Here is a 19,207-nt window from a genome sequence, read left to right on the forward strand (position 1 = left end):
TCCCCCCCCCCCCCCCCCCCACAGGAGGGGGAGGAGAGGCTCCTGCACCTGCAGTCGCACTGCCCATCACGTCCAGAGCAGCAGACCCTCCTGAAACCACCACGCCTTTTAACTCTGTGACCCTTAGAGACGCGGGAACATTGGCATGCTTGGCTACTTTGGGAGGCAGTCCCTGTGTAGGTCTGACTGGCAAGGCACTACCTTGCAGAGACCTGGAAGCCAAAAAGGCTTTATGCATAAGGAGGACAAAATCTAAAGAAAAGGAATCAGAATCAACATCCTGATCTCCTGGAAAAGCAGGGTCCTCCTGTAAAAAAAAACCTGATTCTGATCTGCATTCTCATCAGGAGTTGCAGGGACTGGATACAATGTTGGAGGAAGCTCCCCCTCCCCCATAGCCTTTGCCTGAGCTGCAGCACGTGCTTAAGAAGGCTGCCGTCCCTGCACTGAGGGAGAAAGGATCAGCTCTGAGCTCCTGCTGAGCCTGACGTTTTTGAGCCCCACGAGGCTTGGCTGTTGCTGCAGATCCTGAAAAAGAGCTGCCCACCCACCCTGGAAGGCACCTCGAGCAAATCTCAGTCCTAGAAAGCTGTGCGGCTGATTCCCCACATGCTATACACCAGGATGGCCACAGCATGGTGAGGGGGAAAAAAAACGGCTCAAAAAAAACAAAAAACAAAAGACGAGGAAATCGGCCAAAAGTGCGGCGATTCAGGTGGGCAGGGGTCCTGGATTGCAGCTGACCAAAAAAAAATTTCAAAAATTGTTTTTTGTTTTTACACAGTGCTCAGACACACACGGGCGAAGAGAGGGACTAAACCACCAGTAATCACTTCCCTGGCTGCTTACCTTGCTGGAGCCTGCAATGAAACGAGCAGAGGAATGGGAGCCTCTCTGCTAAAAGACCTGAAGCAGGCGCGAAAAGCGGGAGTGACTGGCTTAAAGGGGTATCACCCCTTTAAGCCAGGCAAGTGGTCACCAGGCAGAGGGGTCCCAGGCTGTATACTCAAGGGGAAAATCCCCCCTGGGACCCTGTAAGAGCTGTGAGACAGAGCTGTCTCACATAGACAAGAAGTTTGATTTCCTTCAAATTGTTTTTTTTTTTCACATATAGAAATTAATCAAAACTTGCTTGATCCTGGAAACAATCAGAAGGAGAAAGAAAGAAATCACCACAGTGTGGAAAACAGAAAAAGCTAGGGAACCACAGGTTCAACTGCCTGCCTCTGCTGAGAGACAGAGAAATACTGAAGGGATGCAGGGTGAGCACTGTCCTGATATAGGATACCTTTTCAGTTTTTCTCTGTCTCCCTCTGCTGGACAGGAGGCTCAACTCACTGTCCGGACTGATCCGGGTACGTACAGGGAACAGGTGGTGTTACAAGGAAGCAAAGTTAAGATTTAAAAAGGTCCAGAGATGGTAGAAATCACTGTCGCATTCCTCCTTTTTCAGCCGTGCAAGACCAATAGTCTTGTGCAAATGAACCATGCTGAGAACTCATTAACTGTTCCTCTGCACCTCATCCGTTTTATTTTCAGAAGAGCAGCGCAGGTACAGGGGAATTTCTTCCTGCTCATTTTGGTTTCCAGCTCAGTTGGAACATAGGTTGGGATCTGGTCCCATGAGCCTTCATTTGCAATGACACAGGTTTTTTTCACCTATTTGATATACCCCTCCCACCTAGGTACCTTTATGAAGGCTGGAAAGGTCAATGACACCACAGCAAAGCAGCAGTCTTGCCTCCTTCCAGCTTGGTAGTGCCATGGGATATAAAAACCAAGACATTTGGAACTTTCCAAAAGACAAACTTTATGCACACAGCTACAACCCAGCAAACAATACTTATATTAAAGGCAATGGTTATTAAAAATACAAATCTCTGCTACACAAGTCATTAGCAAAAGCACTGACAATAAGAAACAGTAAAATAATTTAATTTGGACAGGGGCCCATGTTCAAGTTAATACAAGGAAGAAACTCTAGCAGGGTAGATGAAAGGAAAAAAGGAAATCTGGACCATCTCATCACTTTTCTCTAAGACATCTTCATTGTCAGAAGACAGATCTGTCTGAGCATGCTTTCTTATTAATTAGTGAGGGTTATTCAAATCAGTTTAATTTAAAGAAAGCCCTATCCAGTCACATTATCTGACATCCATCCAGAAAGGTTATTTTCATATCTTGTAAACCAGAACTAAATATTCCCAGAATGTTTTGAGAAAACTGCAAAACTACACAAGTGAGTAGGGCTAGGCCTGCCTGTCCCACCCAGCTTACTTCTATGGTCACTCAAAAGCCACTACGCACTCTCTCTGCCATTATTAATAAAATGTAGCAAATGAACCAGCTAATCAAAAGCCTTCACTGCTATCATAATTTACTTGTCATGACCAGGGGAAAAGGGCCAATACTTGAAGGAAAGACATTTTTCATTCGCAACCACTGATACATTGACAGACTGTGGCTCTTAGGATGAGATGTGTCTGCTTTTTTTTATTTAGATGTAAGAAACCTTCTACTGCTCTCAAGAACAAGGATCTTGCTCCTCCATCAATATGTACATTAGGATTTGCTAGAGGAATATGACTGAATGGCCAGAGGGTTGGATCAGGAGAGAGCACCAGGTGTAATATATTTGGATTTCAGTTGTAATATATTACTACAATCAGGCCTTTGACATGGTTCTGCAAACACAACGTATAAATAAACTGAGTGCCTTTGGTACTTTGGCCCTAAAGTGATTGACTCGATTAGAAATTGAGTAGGAGGTGACATAAGCTGCTAATAAATGGAATTCACACCAAGGAGAGGAGAATTACTAGTGGTATGCCACAGGGACTGATTATTAGACCAGTTCAACATTTTCGTAGGCAATACTGCAGAGGGATGATGAGGAAAAGTGTGTCTTTTTGCAAATGATACCAAAATCCACAGCACGGTAGCCAGCCAATAAAAGCATGGAAACCATGAGGAGGACCCAACCAAGCTTAAGGATGGCCTAGACTCTGGCAATGATTCAATGCTAAAAAATGCAGTCAAGTATTTGGGCTGCAAAAACCCAAGGGAGTGGTACAGTATAGAGTGAAATTCTTCTGATTACGAAACAAGAGTGGGATCTAGGAGTGATCATACCTCATGATCTTAAGATGGCTAAGCTGACAGCAAAAGCCAGAAAGATGCTTAAATGCACAGCGAGAGGAACGATCAGCAAAACATGGGAGGTGATATCACCCCTGTATAAGTCCCTGGTGAGACCTCATTTGGAATACTGTGTACAATTCTGGAGACTGCACCTTCAAAAGGATATAAACTGGAATGAGCTGGTCCAGAGGTTGGCTACTAAAATGGTCAATAGTCTTTCATGCTAAAGCATATGGGGAGAGACTTAAAAGATTTAAACACATATATCCTAGAAGCAAGGTGAGATATGATAGAGGCATTTAAATACCTTGGGGGTATCAATACACAGGAGATGAGCCTCTTTCAACAAAGAGGCGGCTTTGGAACAAGGGGTCATGGGATGAAGTTGAAAGGGCGTAACGAGTAATCTAAGGAAATATTTCTTTACAGAGAAGGTGGTGAATGTATGGAACCTTCCAGTGGAGGTAGTGGAGATAAGGACAGTATCTGAAATCAAGAAAATATAGGACAAGCACCGGGGATCTCGGAGGGAGTAGTAAAGATTGTACATAAAGAGTAGTAGATGTGGATGGGCACACGATTACAGAAAAAGCCCATACAACATATGTTTCTATGTAACAGTTTCTTGCACATTTACACTCAAACATGTAGATGAGAGAGACAGGGCACGGGAGAAGATATGGGTAAATGCAGGGAGATGACTATCTCAAAATATTACCCAGGGAAGAACCTACAAATGAGCATAATGTCCCACTGCCTAACGAAGAGAGATTTTTCAGGAGCTGTCTAGAATTGCTGCTTTCAGGTACTAAAACTGGTGAGTTATCACCCATTTCAGAGCTAGACGGATACATAAATACATGATTCATGCTGGCTAGAAAATGGAATTAAATACCTTGCAAGCCTGTGCAAAATGGGAGTTATTTTAAGGAAAAGACTAAGTTTCATTTACTAATTTGGTTTTATTTTTTATTATAGCTGTGGGCTATGAAATCCAGATGAAGCAGATGACAGCCCCTCCAGCACCTCAACAGAATCTTTCCTGAAAACAGTACAGTCTCCTGCATTCAGAAAAGCTACTAGCACGAAGAGTGGTCAATGGTTTGATCACAATGCCAGTCTCAATCACAAGGAAAAAGAAGTCACTAAATAAATTAATGTAGCTGAGAGACCTGCTTTATAAACCAGAAACAAAAAAAGTACATCAAAGGCTCATGATCACCTTTGAGGATGCACAAACCCCTAATTGGTTGTTCTTGGCAAATTTTGTTTTATGAATGCACAAGGGATGTTACATGGTTGAAACCTCTGCCAGGGAAGGGACTATTAGAGGAAGCCATGGGAAAAGGTATGATGAGAATCTGTGGTCAGTTCCCCCCTGAAAACTATCTCCAGCATAACTTCCCCAAGAAACGGTAATTAAGACGTCACTCAAAACTGCCCCTTGCTGGTGTATCCCTACAAAGAAAAATGTTGACGTCAGGAAAAGGAAGAATACCCACTTCTCTCTACACAAGGAATTCTAGATGCCTCACAGTGCCATCCTGTGCGATGTAAATTGGGAGTTTCAGTGTAATGTCCAGTTAAAGCGTTCATACAACTGAATCTTCCCACTTGCATAATTGTATTATCATTTAACAAGTAGTTAAGAGAGTTTAGTTGTTTTATTAGAGGCATCTTGGTTTGACCTAGGAAAAAAACCTGTTACTTATGACCAGCCAAGCAAGAAGTTTACTATAAGTAGAGAAAGGAAGAAGTCCAGAGAAAGGTGACCAAAATGGTGCAGGGTCCGGTTGGAAAGCCACTTGAAATGAGACTGAAGGATCTGAATATGTATATCCTGGAAGAGAGAAGAGAGAGGGGAGATATGATATAAACCTTCAAATACCTGAGAGCAATTAAAGATGCACAAAAATCACATCTTTTCCGATGGAAAGCAAGCTGTAGAACTAGGAGTCACAATATGAAACTCCAAGGGGGAAGACACAGGAACGTCAGGAAATATATCTTTGCAGAAAGGGTGGTGGATGCATGAAATGCCCTGCCAGAAGAAGTGAAGACAAGAATGGTAGTGTAATTCAAAAGGGAGTGGGACAAGCACAGAGAATCCCTGCTGGCTAGAGAATGGAAATAAAGAAATGGGGTAACTTTTCTATTACACCTGTCATTTACATTTAGGCTTGGGTGTGGCCTGAATGGAGTGGCAATTGCTATACCCTTAACAGAAGGTTTGGGGTTGGTCAGCACAAAGTGGCAGTCGCTACTACCCTAAAATAAATAAAATAAACAAACATACATATACGGTAGGCAGACTGGCTAGAGCATTTTGCTAGCTGCCGCCATTCACTGTGTTACAATGATGTAAACCCCCATGGAGGTTCTATCCGAAAATGAGCTTCTGGACCCGTGGACATAAAGAAACTGCAGGCAACCTGAAAATGACCTTATACAAAGTACATTTATAATTTATGTATTGCAGACCACCATGACCAGATATCTACTCTTTACTGCATTCTATCCTTTTTAAAATTTAGATCAAAGTTAATTCTTGAAAAGATCAGACTTTTGAGGAGGGTGAGTGTAGCTGATTCTTACCTCCACAACCCTTTCTGTAATATTTCTAACTCCTGCGTCCACCCTCTTTTCACCTTCATTCCATGATCCTTTGTTCCAGAGTCTCCTTTCAACTTTCTTGAGCTTCAATACCATGCAGATATTTAAATGTCTCTATCTTATCTCTCCTTTCCTATAAGGTCTATATGTTGAGACCTTTAAATCTGTCCCCATGTTTTATAACAAAGGCCACTGAGCATTTTAGTAGCCTTCCCAAACATGGCCGCTTTTAGAAACATGATCTTGTATTTGATGCGATTCGGTGACAGAATAATGATATAACAAGAAATCTAGCTAAGAAGTATTTTAGGTTATGTCAGGAATATTGCTGTTCAGGTCAGGGAGTTGTTCTTTCAGGAAGGCTTCTAGAACATTATTTAAAATTATATTATGAAAGTTGGTTGTTTGCTGTCAATCTTTAATGAATTCTGAGGATTTGTGAGCCTTGTATATGTTATTACTTCATTATTTTTAAATTGTAATTTCTGTATATTGTTGTTAACTACTGAACACTTTTTTTATGTATTAAGTGGTATAAACTAAATTATTGACCCCCACATGTATACAGAAGCGCACATTACATATACATTTTCTGGTTTAAATAAAGGATAAAAAACTTAAAGAGTGCATATTTTCCAAACTTGTCTTTATTTAAGCACCAGAAAATTTCTCATTAGTATGTTAGTGTCCACTCTAGTAACTTGACTCAGTACTCTGCCTTGTTGAAAAAAAGTGGGCATATTTTTGTGGGCTCTCAATGTGCCCATCAAGAAAGAGTCTGGTTGTATTACCAGAAGACGGTTCACCGATACAAAAGCACACCTGCACACAAACAACAAAAGGGGGATCACAGATTAACAACTGCAAATGCAGGGTGGCAAAGGGAGAAAGGATGCTCCCTTTCCCCTCGCCAGCACAAGGGACGCCACACACAGCCATCACGGGGCTAGAGAGCAGGCACATACAGCAGTACTGCAAACACAAGTGACGACGACGACACGCTCACCGAGACAAGGCACTAGCACGTGATGACGAAGAAAAGGCATTCCTGCTCAGCCACAGAAAGCTCCTTTGCTGACTGGATGTCTCACAGACCGTGCTAGGGATACTGAAGGGTAGAAGCAGCCACCTCCAGCTCTGCATCGCAGTAACACCGGTGGAGAGAACACATACTGACTACAGAAGTGGTGCTCAACCCAGTCCTTGGCAACCACCTAAGTCATCAGGCTTTCATGGTATCCCTTCGGAATATGCATGATCTAAGGCCCAGGTCGATGTATGCACAGCTCTCATATATATTCCTTAGGGCTATCCTGAAAACCTGACGGGATAAGTAAGTCCCAAAGACTGGGCAGAGTATCACTTTTCTATCTTTACATATTTTGTAGCAACAGCCACATGTAACGGTCATTTTGCAGCATACTGTCTATGCCAAATGGTACAGCAGTTGGGCTTTTGCATTAAAAAGGAATGGAAGCTGCAGATAGAGAGATTAAATGAGAGAAAAAGCAAGGAAAGTCGAAAGCATAGAAATAAGACTTTAAAAATCAGAACATTGCTAGCTGCCATTATAAAAGAAAAAAATGACATATCTTAGCATTCTTCATAAGCTGGACAAGAAGAGAACGAGAAAACAGAAGCCCAGCTTTGCACTGCTTGAAAGAGGCTTTTTGTGGATCACTACTGCCTTCTGCTGGCAGTCCAAGAATTCACTGTTCATCCAGGAGAATGTCATCATTTAACTTGGAAAAGCTGTACTGGCTCCAGCTCTGTGACTGGGTACTGAGGAACCAGCAGTAGCTCTTTATGCTGTCTCTCTCCCCTGGAGAACAACCCTCACTGCTCCCCCACTTACAATGGCTGTCAAGCTGTGGGTTAACGCCAAACTCTTTTGGCCTTTCTGGGTGGGTTTTCCCCCTATAGGGCCTGCTCTAAGCAATTAAAAAAAACAAAAAAAACCCACACCCTTCAGATCTGGAAAGCCTCGTCTTAATTATGAAGGAACTACTTGGTCAGTATTCATCATTCCCCCTGAACTTAGGATATGTTCCATACTCTAGACCAGGCATGAGCAAACTGGGGGGCTTGGACAATCTCGAAAGAGGTCCCACTGGCAGCCCACAATCAAGGAAGAAAAAATGGCTACACGGTGAAGTCCCAGTGCCACGGAGGCACCGCAAGCTCAGGAAGGAGGAAGCTGCCAGAAGGTAGTGATATTATAAGCATGTCATGGCACGGACAGGTCTCTTTTGGTGGGCTCGGGAGGGGGCCGCTTAACTCTGTGGCAGAACTGGACCTGGGAACAGCCACTGCCCAGGAAGACCTGGCATCCTCATGCCTTCTCCTGGGAGGGGTTCCTGCGGCTGCCTAGAGAGAGATCGCAACAGTTGCGCACCTGCGGGGAGGTGGGATAGAGGGGAAGGGAATGGGCAAAGAGGCCAGAGAGAATGAGAACATGGAAGGAGAGGGGAGAGAGGGAGGAGGTGTGGGAGGGAAGAATATAGGCAAAAAAAGCATAAAATAAGTTAAATAATCAAATCAGAACATGAGAAAATAAAAAAGATAAGCAAACTAATACAAAATTCAAATACACTGGAAAAACTAATGAAAACAGTAAAAGAGCAGAGAAAAAAAAAACTTGGACAAGGTGAGATGGAGTTTCTCAGCTCCTAATACATTTTGGCTGTCACATACTTTTTTGGAAAACCTTTCTAGCCTTTAGCATTGTGATGTGTGGCATGGAGTGTGTGTGTGTCTGGGCACGCATTCTATGTCCCTGTCTGTGGTGCGTGGCGTGTCTGGCCTATGTCCGTCTCCCTGTGGTGTGTCTGTATTTTTCAGTCTAGTTGTGGTATGTTGGAAACTGCCTGTATGGTTGCTGGGTTTCTGTGTCTCTGTGTCAGTATGTATGTGTCTGTCTCCGTGTCCATTTTGCTCTCTGTTGGGCTGAGTATGGGGTGTCTGCCTCTTTGCGCCCATGGGTATATGTGAGCTTACTCCTTTCAGCAACTTGAAGAGATACAAAATGAGGGCTTTTAGCCACTGCTGGCAGTGTGGCTGGCAGGCAAACACCCTTCCTGTATATATGTATGTGTGTAGTTATACAGTATATAGTAACCCATCGTGGGGGCCCCAAAAAAATCACATGAATGGAAGGGGGCCTGCAGCTCAAGAAACAAAGCAGGATTTCAACAAATAATTACCTAATCTAAGCAGAAGGAAAGACTTAAGTCAAGTCTGATCCAGTCAAAAAAAATTAAAGCAACCTCTCAGGAAACAAATGCACTGGCATTGTGCTTACGAGGAAAGGTTCTGGTCATGTGACTAACAGTCCTCTTTTAAGTCATCAGCTGGGGCCCAGTGTCTTGATATCACAGTCTCACAAAAGGAACAGGTTGGGGAGAGCAATGCCTGAAATCATAAGCCATAAAGAAACTCTCTCTTTTGATCCAAATCAATGCCTCCCTCTTCCCCAAAAGACACACCACACAAAGAATTAAAAGGACTACCATCTGCCTCTGTTAAGATATGGAGTGTTAGGAAAGGACAGAGCAGGTGAAGAGCCCAGGGTACCATAGCAATCTCAGATTTAAACAACAATTGCCTGGTGGTGGTGGTGGTGGTTCTTCCACTGGCCAGATCTGGACTTTAACACAGTGTGAGAAGGGGACACTCACAGCTAGAGAGGATTTTCCAGAAGAGTGGCGCCATCTGCTTCCATCGCAATCCCTGTAGGGTACTGACCATTTCTCCTTGTACAGGAAAGCAACACTTACACATAGAAACATTGATAACATGCCCCATTTCTCTTCCATCTCAACACAGGCTAAGGGTACAGTATGTTCTTCAAAGTGGGATTTTAAAGCTGGACACACAAAATCCTCCCTTCCATCGTTATAGTGTTCTGTGTAACTTGCATGTCTCTCTGCCCCTTGCACATGAAAGTGCTGAATGCAAGTCAAAGCCTGATGGTCTGAAGCAGCGGTGGTGGCATCTGCCAATTCTGGTCACATGATCTCACAACACGAATTCTGCTTCCGGGCCTGAAAAGCAGGAAAAGACAGAGGAATGAGAGGTAGTGGGGCCAAGATTCAGCGTTTCTTTAGGCGAGTTTTCCAAACTGCAGTGCAAAGTCTCCCAGCAGCAAGCTTGGCATGAAAAAGACCACATGCTAGCAATGGCAGCAAGTTGATAGTTAAAGGCTTTGTCTGGCTAACTTTAATATTCCCCTCCCGCCCCACCCAAGCATATATATTTCAATGCATAATTGCTATGCACAAAATTCAGCCAGATAAGGAGGCAGTGCTGGGGACAGTCCAGGAGTGGGGCTAAACTTTCAACTGGTGAGCATATACATTGAACTTTGTCTGGCTGAAGTTATGTTTGTAAATCTGGTCGAAAAAAAATACCTGTCCTTAAAGTTATCCAGATCAAGTAATGCGTCTAACTTTATCTGGGTGTATTCAGCGGCAGACTTATATGGGGTAAGTTACTGAATATCCAGATAGAGTTACATGCTCAACTTTTTCCAGATAGCCTACCTGCTCACCAGCTCTCCGAATATTTACTTTGTTAGTGAAAATACAGCCCAGGGGATGCACACAATATACATGCATCTGCAGAGTGAGAAGCTACAGCTGTGCTTTTCCTGCCAATGACTTCACTGGATAGTCTGCTGACATGTTATCTCCATTTTGTTAAATTTTATTTATGACACTATTGCAGCCAGGGAGTTCAAAGCATGTCACAAATAGTCTTGTTATAATGCAGCACAATAATCATGGAGTCTGTTGCAAAAAAATATAAACAATATTTGGTATAGTAGTTTATAGTGATTAGGCAACATAGTTAAGTAACAGTCAGGGTAACTAAGGATAGCGTGGTACAGTCCAAGTCTAAGTAGTGCAAAGACATTGTATAAATATAAGACAGACAGTGCAATCCGAGTCTAGATAGTGCAATAGCACTGTCTAATGGCTTACATACCAAGTTTTAGTAGAGTTCGTGTCATTGGTTAGGACAAAATGCTGTCTCAGAAAGCCAGGTTTTCACCCGTTTTCTGAAGGATAGTAAATCTTATCACTCTGTATCAGTCTCACTCCAGGTTTTCTTCCCTGTTGTGCTAAGGCTCATTATTTTAAGGGATAGGTGCTGCGGACGTGCCAGAACTTGGGAGTGCACAAGACATGATGGTATATGGGGGGAGGGGTGGTTGAACGATATAAGCTACAGAAGGGCTAGGTCTTTGAGTGTTTTATAAGTTAGGACTCAGAGTTTGAATTTAGTGCAAGACTGATGGGAGCCAATGTAGCATTTTTAGGACAGGTGTTATATGGTTGAATATATTTGCCATTGCTATCATGCAGGCTGCAGCATTTTGTGCGAGCTGCAGATGGAGATTTACGATGCTGAGAATTCTGGCACACTGGGGAGTTACAGTAGTCCAAACAGGAGATTATTGAAGCCTGGATGACAGTTGCAAAGACTTTGTCATTCAGGAGGGGGCTAAAAGTGACATGACATAAAAAAAACAAAAAACAAGCTGTATTGGACATTGCTTGGATCTGGGCCTTAATGGCGAATTGGGAGTCTAGTATGATGCCTAGACTAGTACTTGGGAGCTGAAGGTTAGGGCTGCTTTGGGAGAAGGTGGCTGAACCAAAGCATCTCTTTCTTTTTTGGGTTTAGGATAAGTTTGTTATGATGTAACCAACTTGCAGTTTTACTTAAGCAATCAAGATAAATGGTTGAGCCTTGGTTTGTGCTGAACAGGTTCAGTAATTGTATGTTATTCAAACTTGCATCAGGTCATTTTACAACTTCCCATTGCTATATTATAGGAACTGTGATGCACTGGTTTGGGAGGGAAGGGAGGGAAGAGGGAAGCACAGAAGGGCACGGCTGCAAACAAATGCCTCATGCCTGTTAAAGCTCATCACTTCTAAAATAGATGCCAGTCACTCACGGTTTTGTAGAAAGCCTTTGATTGTGTCCCCAGCAGTTCCGACTTGGACACCAAATCATCTAGTTTTTCGCCTCGCTGTAATAAAGACTCCATGGTATTGTGCTGTACAAAAATAAAATTAAAATATTGAAACAGCAGACCCACCTCCCCTTCTCAACAAAGACTTATTCAAAGAGAAAAGCAAAAAGACCTAAGGAACCTTCTCACAACTGTTCCCAAAGGAAGACCATGATAAAGGACCAGAGAAAACTGCTAACCAAGTGCAACTCTAGTAACTGAAATCTCCATTTAAAGCATTTTGGTCCTGTTACTTAACAGCAGTGCTCTAGACACCCAAGCTAAAATAGCCAAGCCCTTGGGCCCTAAGGGGCTGGAGACACCAGTGATCATATAGTCCCAGCTACTGTGCTGCAGCACAAGTCTACTAGAATCAGGTCGCAAGAATACCAGGCTCTGGAGGGAGCAGCATGTTGTAGCCCTTAGCCAAGGATTTTTGTTGCAATGGCCAGGACAGAAAAACAGGTGAGAGAAAGTGAGAGAAATACCCCAGGTAAATGCACATGAAGGCTCACAGTGCCAGAAGCCCAAAAGAAGCAAAAGGAAACTACCAGATAAAAAAAAAAAAAAGAAAGAAAAAGAACAAATCATTTTAAAATTAGACAGTCCTACTCATTTATGGGTTACCTAATACCTGCCCAGGAAAAATAAACATGTCCTTTCTGTAACTCATGCCATCAACTATCCAATGTCACTGGCTCCAAAAAGATCACATCTTTATTATTCAACTGTCAGTGTGCAACAATTATAAGGACATGTGGAGAAATGAGTTCTTACCTGTTGAGTCCAAATGCATGGAGTTATGCCCCCCAACCAGGAGATGGAGACAGAGACTAACAGGTTTCCTGACATCACCCCTTACAGGCTCCCAAGCTGACCTCAGCCTGCCAGTATTCTATGCAGCAAGCTAAGATAAACATTACACTAAACTTTCCCTCATCCTCCAAGCAAAAGCCAGAGGGCTTCCAAGGGAGAAACAGAACAGACATAGCCTACATTCCTTAATGAGGTTTATTACCTTAACATCCAGCATGCTCACTAGTGCACACAAGCAGTTATTCTGAAAATGAATCAGGGAAATAATCCACACTTTGCAGAACAGGATGGGTCCTGGCCTGGTCTGGCTGGACTCTAGGAAAGGAAATTATCAGGTACGAACTAATTTCTCCTTCCTCTTTATTTACACTTAAGCATTTTATATACCATCATTCCAAAATGAAGATCACAACTGTTTCAGAAATACAGAAGATAGTAGCATTTATTTCTTCTAACAGATAGTTTATCAGTGGGTTGTTTGTTGTTTACAATGACTGAACATTGAAAAGTAGGAGTGTAAACATTAAGCAGGATGAGATTACAGGAGAGTTGTTGCTTTTCATGGGAAGGATCAGCCTTGTATTCATTATTTGTTTCTTTTTTTGTGTTTTCCTTCTTAGTTCACCATATATACCCTGACCAAGTATAGCTTCGATAGTGTGCATATGCTCCATTGTTGTTAAGGCCTCAGTCATGAGCGAAGGAGCCACACAGTATATCTCCTGGGTTTGGGTACCTAGAAAATATTCAGCAGAGGATCCTGAGGTTTGTGTCTGTGTAGTTTTGAGACAGGTTAGGCTTCCCTCACGGTTTTTAATGACTGCAATAGTGCCATGACAGGGGGCTGAAGCTTCAGGCAGATGGAAATTGGTTATAAATGGGATTGGTTACTCTATTGGATGCCCAGAAAGGACATCCAATCTAAGAAGAAGGCTGTTAAAGATTCAAGCTTAGAAGAACAAGGGTATTTTAAATAGTGAGCAGCAATTTAAGCATTGCTTAAGTTACAATTCTTGGACAGCCTCCATTGCTTTCATCATCTGTTTTTTGTTTTTCCCCAAGTTTAGGATGCCATCATATTTGCTCAGGTACGGTATTAGGTATTAATACCACAGGTTGGCACCTCAGGTGTGCACAAAACGGCAAGTTCCTTCGTTGTTGTCCTTCGTGTGTGAGCTTGGCGTGTGCCTCTCCTTCCCTTCTTTGGTGGTGGTGGGCAGGATAGGGGTGATGCAGAGGGTGGGCGCAGGCCCTATGGTGCCAGCTTCTTCAGTCGGGAGGGGGCGTCCCTCCATTAGTGGTGCTTCTCCCGATGCCTCGCCTGTGCCTCTGCTCTCCCTTCTCCTGAGGGAGAACACCACAGGGGTGAGCACCGGTGTTTGGGGGCTCAGTACCAGTCATGCTGTGACCCCGGTGCGTGCGCTTCTCCTTCCCTTCCTTGGTGGTGGTGGGCGGGATCATCCTCTTCATCCAGCCAGACCAGTCCAGATGCATGGGATGTACCCACGCTATCCCTCTATTGAGAGGGACTCTGCCAAGCCCATTCTCGACACTTCTGAACTAAAGGAAGCCTCTTCCCTGGCTAAAAGTCAAGACAATAATGCTTTGAATAAGTATGAAAGAAAGACCAGATTGCCACTATGAAAATCTCCAATGGTGACACCAGGTAAAGTTCTGCTCATGAAGCTGCCTCTGCCCTGGTTCAGTATGTCCTCAATTTCTTGGGAAGCAGGAATCGCTTGGATATGTAAGCTTCCCCTTACTTTAACAAATTATCATCGACACCTTCGAAGTTGTTCTAATCCTTCTAGAAACACTAAACCAAACAAATGATATTCTGAAGCTATTAGTGACCTTTAATTACAGCAGAAGAACTCTAACATCTAAATGATGAAATTAAACATACTCTTCTCCACTTGAGTCCCTATGAAAGTAAGGGGAGACATACCATCTGGTTAAGATGAAAAAAATGCAACTCCATCTTAGAAAGGAATGAAAGAACCATGAGAGGAACCCAAAAAGGGATCTCTACATAATAGAGCCTGCAGCTCCTAAATTCATCTGGTGAAATAGATTGCTAAGGGTAAGCAGCTTAAGCAACGCTGCTTTTGGAGGCTCAAAAGGATGACCAAAGGATGAGCAGCAGCTTCTGCATAGGATGAAATGGAAAAGCGCTTGCCAGAGACTCACGAAAATCCAGTTCCCCAGCCAGCTCTGAAATGGGAGCTGCAGAAAAACCCAAGATGGCCGCTGTTCCCGGGCTTTGCCGGTCTGGCCATGCGCTGGGGATTCAATCCCCGGGCTAAATTTTCAGAATGAGCAGAGCCCCTCGCGCAACGAGGGCTGCCCACAAGCGAGGCAGGCTGCTGGCCGCAGCATCCACAATGAAGAGGAGCCACTCTGAGAGGAAAAAAAGTTAAAAATAGCTTTGATTGGCAGCCCGCCGGCAGGAGTGAAGCAGGGGAGAAAAACCTGACGACTCCTGACTGTCTGGCTGCCGGTTCGAATACCAGGTAAGTAAAATTTAAAAGTTTGCCAATAAATTATTATTACCTGTATATTGCTGTTCTTTTTTTCAAAGTCTGATTTTTTTTTTTTTGTTTTCCACTCAGACTGAGCACAGCAATGGAGCTCTAAGCTCCCTAGGCAGCCGAGGGGGAGGGGGAGACTAAAACTGGACCAGCAGCCTCGGTCCCCACACCTGTAAGCACTCACGGACTCAGGCTATGCTCCACACAAGGGGCAAAGCCTCCCTGAGTCCAGCAAGAGCCAGGAGACTGGGCCGTCTCCTGCACAGAAGAAAACTTTTTTTTTTTTTTTTTTTACAGAGAAAGCCAATCAAGATCCTAAGGAAGAAGTACTTGCTTGATCCAAAGAAAGGAAGAAGAGAAGGCTCACTAGCCCAAATCAGGAGACCGAAGGGTGAGCTGATCCACCTGCTGGATGCAGACAAATACTGAAGGGCTGCAGGATAGGCTCTGTCCTCATATAGGATACCCTTTCAGTTTTGGGCTGTCTCCAGCTGCTGGAAAGGAGGCTCAACCCACAGTCTGGACTGATCCGGGTACGTACAGGGAATCAGGATTACTCTCAAGAAACAAATGGTAAGGACCCCAGGTTGTGTTATATTTAAATTGCTCATGTCTCACCACGTACTGAAGGCTCTCAATACCTGCAATGATGTGAACTTGGCACCGCCAGTGATCAAGACATGGATTCCACTTCCAGTAGGTGGCAATAGTGAAGCGAACTGCTAGAAGCAAATGACCAAACAGGCGTCTGGACTTCCTGGGAACCAGGGAACCTGCCTATCTTCCAAGAAGCCCCGTAAACAGCGTCAGATGCACAGGAACACTGATTATGTCTGCAATGACCTCAGTCACTGCTTGCCAAAATTGTCAGCCACCCACACAATACCACCACATATGCAAGTATGTTCCATGTTCCTATCACCCTGTCCAACAGGATGAGCTATAAGCAGGAAATAAATTGGAGGACCAGACTGGCATTCTGTATGTTCTGAGCAGATACCTCATCATCTACCCCCACACCCTGAGTGCATGAGCCAGTAAAGGACTACTCCTAGTCACTCTTCTGCGGCAGGAGGAAAAGAGCAGCCATGGGTCAGCCACATCCTTCACTTCTGCAGCTCTGCACCCTACTGCTGATTTGAACTACATGGGATATTCTGTACAGCTGCGCAGTTCAAGGCAACCCTTGAGCCAGACAGCAGATGAGAAGGGGTAAGGTATCTGAGGCATCACTGGTCTCCTCCTGCTGCTGCTAAGCATTAGAGGGGAGTGATAGGGAGAGAAAGGCAGAGGGTGTGAGGGGGTTATATAGAGAGAGGGGAAGAGGTGGCAAAAAGAGGGAGAGGGAGCAGAGCTTGGTTGGCTTGGCCTCCCAACAACCAAAAAAGTGTTCTGTTTCAAGTACCTTACCAGAATAATCTTGGTCTCATCTAACTCAGCCTGTACTTTACTCATAGGGTCGGCATCTTGAGGATTCTGTGGGCGAGAACACACAAAAAAGAGGGCGTAATCCACAAAAGCTGAAAGAGACGGTATATAATGCTGCATTCTGCACAATATGTCAATAAATCATAGAAGAGAGGGGGTGCTCAAGGGCTTGTTCAGGCCATCTGTCAGCCTCCTGACAGGACCCATGCTATTTAAATCATTCCAGACAGACGTGCCTCCAATCTGGAAGAGAGCAGCAACGCAAATTCAATAAAGATTGTTCTCTTTCAGTTTCACTCAACACTGATATGCCATCTTTTAGGAACAGGAGGCAGCATCTATCCCTCCTGCCTGCTCCCCATCAAAAGACAAAGATCAGACCCTCAACCACCCCTGCAGCAGCCCTCTACTTTACTCCCAGGTCCTGGCCTGCATCATGGGGGGGGGGGGGGGGGGGGGGGGGGGAAAGAGGGGGCAACTTTTAAATTGATTCTATTTTTATTTTAAATAGAAATTTTCTTTTTGTTTTGACTTTTGCTGTCTTTTGAAGATTTTAATCAGCTTAGTTGAGCGCGTGCAAGGATGTTAAGTTGTGCATGCGGGTTCCGGTAGCGTGCATTTGCAAGAGTGACTTGCAGGAGCTATGAACGGAGGAGGGAAGGTAGAACATGCTTGGATGGTGTGCAAAGGTGCTTGACTAGTAGAGAGGGACTGTCAATACTGCTCTTCAAAAGATATATGCCGCTATGTGCTGTGGTGATACCAAGACTCCATTCTGGTGTAATGGGATAAAACAAAGAAACCCCAGCATGCATCAAGTGCTGGCTGCCATGTTTTTCCATGGGAGAAAATGTAAACAAACATGGTTTTTTTTTCCCCCTAGGAAACTATGGACACTACCCGGGGAAGAGAGACTGCCAAGGTTTCCACATACCCTGTGCTGCAATTCATTTATTCAGGATAAAGGCTTCTAAGGAGTAAATAAAAGTAGCATATACAGGGGTGTGAATCGCTAGTTGTGTGGGGGACTGGAGATGCAGCCTGATGATGGTGCATGTAGGAAGGCTCTGGTTCCTGCCTGCTCCAAACCTCTTTTTCTCTGCCCCTCCGAATATATTTTTCATGGTTTTAAAGCTGCCTCAATTATCCCCTTTTTATATTCAACAAAAGCTGCCATTTGGTCACTATGAACCAAATGAAGGCTCAAACTCCAGTGTTTAAACACTTTTTTTTTTTTTTTTTTTTTTTTTAAATTAACATAGTAAAATTTGAGAAAAATAAAATGTGGGTAATTTAGGAAGCACAACATACAACAGAATACACTTGTTCAAATTTAGTAAAAATACATTCTACTGAAATGCCCAGACTACAGGAATGAAACCGCTGAACCTGGTATCTGCTGAGGTAGCCATCCAATGCAGTATAGGTAATAGTAGCCGGGGATCCTGAAGGCCAGTCTATCCTGTCCACCACCTTGGAGAACTCGTCCAGCACCTGTTACACCAAGGAACCAGAGATGTTAAATAAAACACCATTTGCACAGATTGTATTCCCCACCCCAGAGTTGGCTGCAGGTATATGGTATGAAATTATTAAATGTATTGGGATCCTATCTGAAGGAAAGGCACAGTATGAATCCAAATGCCTATTCTTCTTCACAGCTGTATGCGCTCTCACAACCAGGACTAATATCACTGGGCCAGATTCAATGAGTATCATCTTCTGGCCTGTAAAGCAATGCCACACAGTCTCTTTCCACCCCACGCCCGCTAAGGACGCTTCCAGTCTATAAACCACAGCCCGTCGGTAACTGTAGTTAACAGTTTGACTGTACACATATCCGTAGACTCTAACTGCGCTATCCCCACTCCAAGCCCGTACCTTGTCCAGCAGTGTGAAGCAGACCCGGGAGGGGTACTCATTGTCTGCGATGACTACTCCGGCCAGCGAATCATTTCGGACATAAACGTGACACATGTACTCTACAAAAAGAGCAACATACGGGTATTTGTTAACTCATCCTGTAACTAGCAGAGCACAAGAGGGCCAGGTGACATTTTTATGCAGCTCTATTAGCATCAAACGGCCACTAAGCAGATTATGGTTCTCTCTCTCTATCCTAGATGCTATTACTAAACTGGTGGTGAAAGCAGTATTTTCTTGATCTCCTGTTTGTTGCCTTTTCATTTAGGAAGGGAAGTTAGCACGTTATAGGTTTACAATCCAGCATAAGGAGTTTGGATTTACATAGGTTAACTGATGGACCATGTGCTGCTGTCCTAGAAATACATGGCTCAGCTGGATTTTGGTCTAGGAGTATACAATTCCAGTTCTCAGAAGCTACAAATTGGTCTGGATTGCAGGGTAACCAATATATTCAAATTTATCTTTGTAAACCAAATCTATGAAACTATCAGATGGACAGTCTGAAAATCTGACTCATTCGTAGGCCTCAAGGACCCACAACCCTGATTTAGTCCAATCACCATTTTCTCTCTCACAGTTCAATGCATTTACAGTGATCCTGAGATTTCCAGGACTCTCCAAACCCGTCCTGGTAACCCTATAGCCAGTCGGGTTTTCAGGATATTCACAATAAGTTTGCATAAGATATATTTGCATACATTGAAGACCCAGTATATGCCAATTGATCCTA

The 19,207-nt window shown here is 43.8% G+C and overlaps 1 protein-coding gene across 2 annotated transcripts in view; it reads right to left on the reverse strand.

The window, feature by feature from the left end:
* Window positions 1-1,790: 1,790 nt before the first annotated feature.
* The window catches only part of YKT6 (YKT6 v-SNARE homolog), a 41,484-nt gene continuing 24,067 nt past the window's right edge, over window positions 1,791-19,207 (reverse strand). For both annotated transcript variants that reach the window (XM_029604197.1, XM_029604199.1), the window contains exons 4-8: window positions 18,433-18,533; window positions 17,941-18,045; window positions 16,534-16,599; window positions 11,720-11,821; window positions 1,791-9,797 (exon numbers count right to left, since the gene is read on the reverse strand). In XM_029604197.1, coding sequence (XP_029460057.1) covers window positions 9,762-9,797; window positions 11,720-11,821; window positions 16,534-16,599; window positions 17,941-18,045; window positions 18,433-18,533 — 410 coding nt within the window. In that variant the 3' untranslated portion in view covers window positions 1,791-9,761. The remainder of the gene's footprint in view (window positions 9,798-11,719; window positions 11,822-16,533; window positions 16,600-17,940; window positions 18,046-18,432; window positions 18,534-19,207) is intronic.

The sequence above is a fragment of the Rhinatrema bivittatum genome, chromosome 5 (genome assembly GCF_901001135.1).
Source record: "Rhinatrema bivittatum chromosome 5, aRhiBiv1.1, whole genome shotgun sequence".
Lineage (NCBI taxonomy): Eukaryota > Metazoa > Chordata > Amphibia > Gymnophiona > Rhinatrematidae > Rhinatrema > Rhinatrema bivittatum.